The 6000-nt window shown below is 47.3% G+C and overlaps 1 protein-coding gene across 1 annotated transcript in view; it reads right to left on the reverse strand.

Moving 5' to 3' along the window:
* Positions 1-1567, reverse strand: part of MAST1 (microtubule associated serine/threonine kinase 1) — a 62602-nt gene extending 61035 nt beyond the window's left edge. Inside the window, exon 1 of the mRNA XM_084832205.1 lies at positions 1482-1567. Within this exon, the coding sequence (XP_084688331.1) occupies positions 1482-1567 (86 nt within the window). The remainder of the gene's footprint in view (positions 1-1481) is intronic.
* Between the last annotated feature and the right edge of the window lie 4433 nt (positions 1568-6000).

The raw sequence follows: 6000 nt of genomic DNA on the forward strand, positions 1-6000 counted from the left end.
GATGTCCATACATACAGAAGTGGACAGCTAACCCAAACAACTCAGACTGATCCAGCCTTTTCTGATACCATTTCTGATAAGCCAACACAGCAGGGAGAACTAAATTTAACTGCTGGCTCTGCCACAGCCCCTCCTGAGGGATTCTGGACATTTCCCTTAGTCTCTCTTTGATATGCAAATAAAAAAACACAGCTGTGCAGCCCAGCAGATTAGGAAGGAAAATACAAAGGAGACTGTGATATATTCCGGCATTATGGGAATGGAGGGTATTGGCGGGAAGAGCTTAACAATGCAGTGAATATTATCGTTATACATTTAGTTATCAGCTCCTATGATAAGGGAAGGGAAGATTGTTTTTTCCCCATGTCATCTTAGATCATTTTTCATACAATCACCTCCAGGGCTAGAACATATTTCAAATTCCTAGCTGCCACCACTAAGCATTAAGCACGTAGGCACTTGAAAAATTCACGAGCATCACCAGAAAGAAGAATACAATGGCAGAACCCAACAGTCTGCTTCTACAGACATCCTTCATTGATCCCCATTCGTACCCTTCCCACCTGCTTTCTTCCACCAGATACGCACCCACATCCCTAGAGGACCACTTAAAGATTTTATTACATGAAGTGGTATATAAGCATTAAGTAGTACTAATAATCATCCCGATCCTTCTGGAGGCCAGATGAATATGCGTTCCCCTATCTCTGGCTCTGCATCTTCCTTCCATCCATGAAGGCTCAGCCTCCTCCCATTCTTCTCCATTTGCTCACTGCATCCAGACTCCCACCCTCCCAATCCAGCCTCTCTCTCTCTCCCTCCCGCCTGTCCTCAGTGCATCCATCTGCCTGTTCAGCAGCCACAAGCTTGTCAAAGATCAAGTGACCTAGAAGAAAGGCCCCCCCTTGAGCCTAAATCAAAGAGCCAGCTAGACAGATGAATGGATAGATGGACGGACCCACAGGGAGGACATATCACATCTCCATAGGCAGCGTTGCCCATTCATATACATTCATGTTCCTGGCAGTTGCCATGGCATCCTACCCTGCTTGAATCTTTCTCCCCCTCCCCCAACTGCGCCACAATCCTGCCAGCCACTGCAATCCCCCCCCCCTGCCAGGAGCCACCTCCCCAGAGATGCTTAGCTGCCTAGCCATGAAGGGCGGAGGGAGGTGATCACACCCTGCCATCCCCGCAGGCACAAATAGCAGGCGTTCCTGTTCCCCAAAGCCATCACTGCGAAGGAGGAAGGAAGGGGGGGGGATGGGGATCAAGGGATACAGGAGATGGAGGAGGGATGAAGAGGAGCGAGGGAGAAAGTGGGGAAAGAGAGAGATGGAGGAGGCGCAGGGAATTAAGTGATGGAGGAGGAAGTAAGGATGGAGGAATGGAAGTGCAGGGGAGAATGGGGAGGGGCTATAGAGGGATGGAGAAGGAGAGAAGATGGAGGGATGGAGGCTAAAAGCTTCCTTTCTTGGTACCTTTTTGTGCGACGAAACATGCTGCTGTCAAGGAAATCAGGCATAGAGAAATTGGAGAGCGCTGTCCATAGGGACTCAGACATCATCCCCCAAGGGGGTCATGGTGGCAAGCCTGGGGGGGGGGCGTTGTGTCTGCTGCTGCTGAAGCACCTTCTCAGCCCCCGCTGGAGCAAAAGAGTGGAAGGGGGAGGACTATAGTGAGCCTTCCCTTTGGAAGAAGAAAGGAGAACTGGGATGGAGGGGGGAGAGAGAGAGAGGGAGAGAGAGAGTGCGAGGGCAGGCAGAGGAGGGGGAGGCGTGAGGGGGCGGCGCTGTATGAGTGCCAGTGTGTGCATGAGTGCACGCTGAAGGTGCTTCTGCTCTGCATGTGGGCGTGGATTGTGTGTACATTTGCTGCATACATATACTTGCATACTGTGTGGGTGCAGACAGGTGCATTATTTCTTGCATTTGTGGGCAGATCGTGCGCAAATACATGCTGCTTTGTGCAAAAGATGCATCTGTTTTCTGCCTCATCTGGGTATATCCACACTTTTTGGGCATGCAAACGCGTCCACCGTCCCGAGCTATGCAAACGCCAAAGGGTGTCCGTGGGCATCTCCAGACGTGCACACGCTGCCCAATTGTATGTGGCAGTCTGGGTGTTGTCAGCTACAAGATGGCACTCCGCCAAAAGTTGGGACACGCAGAGCACACAATGGGTTGCTCTAGATTATGATTGCAATGCAGGCCTGGGTGGGGTAGAAGCTGATTTAACCAGCCGCCAGCAGCTGACCTACACATTAAGGTTGAATCTAGGAAACAGAGTACACGTCACTGGATGGGGTGTTCTTTTGTCCAACGCAAGCTACTCTGTTTGGAAGAGGAGCAAATCTTCCTGGTAAAGGGTGAGAAAGTCATCTGGAGACAGATGATAAATAAGCCTACGCTCAGGACCACTGCACCTTATGGTCCTGTTCATGTCGGCTACTTTTCCCCATTGACCATGTCGGCTGCCCTCTACTGGCTGGTGTTGTGGCTAAGAAACTGAACTAGGAATAAGGAAGTGTCCAGTTCAAATTCCGCCTCTGCCATGAACTCATTAGGAGAACACCTATTTTGGCCTCAGCACCCTCTTTGAAATATGGGGATAATAATACTGACCTAACTTACAGAGTTATCGTATTTTGGAGGCACGTTTGAACACTCTAAAGCACCACATAAATGCTAAGCATTATTATGATGGGGCAAAACAAGTCATATGACTTGTTCCCCACAGCAGAGACTCCAGTTCTCCATGCCACTGCAAACCTTCTAAATGCAGCTTGACTACTAGTGTGCCAAATAGCAGTTTCTGCTTGTGGCAACTCACTCAGAGGATTTGTTTGCCTGAGCCACCATAAGTAGCATCCAAAATGCATCAGCTTGCAGCCATAATGGCTGCTGTACATTGGCTGAGCTGCTTCATCTTTGTACCTGGTCTTCCCCCTGCCCCCCACAGCCTGCTCCCATTCCAAGTGGTGCAAAATGTGAACAGGTGACAGGCAAGCTCATTTTCAAGCTGTTGGGTGGATTTGGCTTAGCTCTGGGACTTTTGCACACTTTGTTTTATCTAATTACACACATTTTTAAAAAATACTGTAAAAGGAAAGCAATTGGTAAGAATGGCAGAGGAGTGCAAACCCCTGCTGACGGCATGAGAGGAAAACAAACAAACAGCACTTTTTGGCTTAGTAATCACAGAGCTGATTCAGGCATTCAGTGAGGGAGGGGTGTATGGCACAGTCCTCTGTGCAGCTCTAGCACCTCAGAATGCAGCTAAGGGATTGCTTGCATGACACAGCCCCACAGCCAAATCTCCATGTAGATGGAAAGTTGACATGTTGGAGAAAAGGCCTTCTCTTTCCTCTCTAGGAAAAGACATGTTGGAGAAAAGGCCTTCTCTTTCCTCTCTAGCAGCACAATCCTACACATGTCCACTCAGAAGCAAGCCCCAGTGAGTTCAGTGGAGCTGACTCCCAGGTAAGGGGGCACAGGGTTTCCGCCTACGTTTTCAACATAGTGATTTTGATGGAGCAGGGATGCTCTCAAGACAGCAATTCCCCAGTGGTAGAGCAGTGTGAGTACACCCAGGCTCCCCACCACCACCACACCACACGCAAATGTCTCAGCTGTGTCAGTACAGTGGGGGTGCTGAGCCTCTTTCAGCCTGAGGGCCAAATTCAATTTTGGAGAAGCTCTTGAGGGGCAGATTCCAGTGTCGGGCAGAGCCAAAGGCAAAGGGGGGTGGTACGGAAGGCAAAAGGGTCCGAGTCAAAAACGCCAGCATATTTTAACTCTTTTGAGCTCTTACTGCAAATAATTAAGCCTTAGGAGACACAATTCAACGTTTAAGAATGGGGGGGGGGACTGCACAAAAGCTAGTTGGGGGAAAGGGGTTCTTGGCCTTTTGGCTAAGATCAAGTGTAGAAAGGGAGTGAGGCCACAGAAAGGGAGCACAGCCATCTGGGGAACCCCGGAGAGCCGGACTGGGACCCTGGGCAGGCCAAATGTAGCCCCTGGGCCTGAGGTTCTGCACCCAGCTGTGCAGTACAGGATCTGGTCGTAGCTTCCAAAGTAGGTGATCAGACACAAAGCCAGAACAAAACCGGTGAAATAAGACCACGCAAGCTGGCACTGCTGTAGGATGCAGTACATACAACCACATACAGTGACACCTGTGCTTCTTCAGCTGCCAGTAACATTCTCATGTTGTACTCTGTTGTCCCCAGAGGGGAGAAAAGAAATCCATGAATGCATAGATAAACTTTTCTCAACAGATATCTGCAGAAACACATGAATGCTCACTTTAATGTACCAAATATATGTGCACAGCCAAAGAAACACAACTATGCGCCATACTATGTGCAATACATTCAAGCATATGCACACACACACACCTGCCATCTCCTAGTAATGTCCGTATTGACACATTCACATTCCCAGTAACAAATGAAGACAGACTTCCTAACGGCATGATCCTTGGAATGGGCTTTGGCTTGGCTTACTCCAGCCCTCCCCAACCTGGTGCCCTCCAGATGTATTTGACTACAACTCCCATCACCACAAGCCAGCTACCCCCATGCGGTCTGGGGATGATGGGAGGTGTTGTCAAACCAATCTGGAAAGCACCAGGTCGGGAAAAGTTGGCTTATTCTATTCTGCCCTGTCAAGTGTAGGCATGTTACGTGATGCAGGTGCATCCTGCAGCATACTGGAACAACTGCCCCCTTTATTTGTCCAAGGTTGGTTTCTAGTCCTCGTGGTTAGAGAGAAATACTTGGAAATGAGTGGAACGTTTTGGTTGAGTTCTCAGAAATGCAACCCCTGTACTCTGGCTTCCCCTACATTTAATAACCATCTATCCCTAATATCCATACTCTTCATTCTTGCTGTATTCAGCAGTCCCGGCCTTCTATTCAGTATCATGTCCAGCCACAACACTGCTAGAAAGTGCTTCAAGAAATAGAAACACTAAGCTTAGCACTGGAATCTAGATTTGAAACTGTAATGCAAAGTGAGCATGTGTGTGTATGTGGCTGGGGGTGGGGGGAAGCGTAATTCTCTAGTCCACCCATCCCCACCAGCCTTAGTTTGATCTAAGGCAAGAGTTGCATCCATAGTTGGGAAAAGTTCTGTGTTTAATAGGCACAAATTGCTACACATGCACAAATACTCTACCTAAAAATATCCCATGATGGAGTAGTTGCAATGCAAGATATGAGGGTTCCTCCCTTAAAGGCAGCCTAGAAATAATTTAAATAATACATAAACAAACAGATCAAACAGACCTCTAGGTGGTGCTGTGCTATAGTGGAATCAAGCAATTACAGAAGTAGGAAAATATGTTTTCTTTCACTTTCACAAATAATACTCCATTTCCCCTGCTCTAAGAGATTTTTTACACAAGGCATTCATTGTCTCCTTACTCATGGTTGTTTACAGGTTCTTTAAATGATGCTGTGACCCTCCAGTTTCGCTTCTGAGTACTTTCACAGGTTATTCTAGAGTGAGAAAAATGAAGTATTATTTCTGAAAGCGAAATAGAATGTATTCTCCTACGTGTGTAACTGACTTATTCTGCTATGGCACAGCACTACCTAGAGGTAATGTTGCAGAAAGGCAGCAAAGGAAAAGTTTTTTGCCTATTGTTAGGATCTCAATTCTGCAATGAAAGCGAAGTAGATACAGAGGACTAACAGCTTCGTGCAGAAAAGCTCTAAAAAAATAAATACATTAACTGCTCTTAAAAAACAGAAGTGAAACTGGAGGGTCATGACATCATCTAAAGAAACTGTAAGCAACTTTGAATTAGGAACGACGAGCGCACAATAAATGTCTCGTGTAGATCTTGTGAAAGCGAAATAAAACATATTTTCCTACTGGGGTAATTGCCCTAAAGCAGGAAAGGAAACGCTCTTTGAATAGAGCCTGGATCTCAATTCTGCAATGAAATCAAAAGTAGATACAGCAGATTAACAGCCTCGTGTAGAAAAAATCT

This window comes from Heloderma suspectum, chromosome 2 (genome assembly GCF_057233095.1).
Source record: "Heloderma suspectum isolate Gila_16-S chromosome 2, 16-S_ref, whole genome shotgun sequence".
In the NCBI taxonomy this organism is placed as follows: Eukaryota; Metazoa; Chordata; class Lepidosauria; order Squamata; family Helodermatidae; genus Heloderma; species Heloderma suspectum.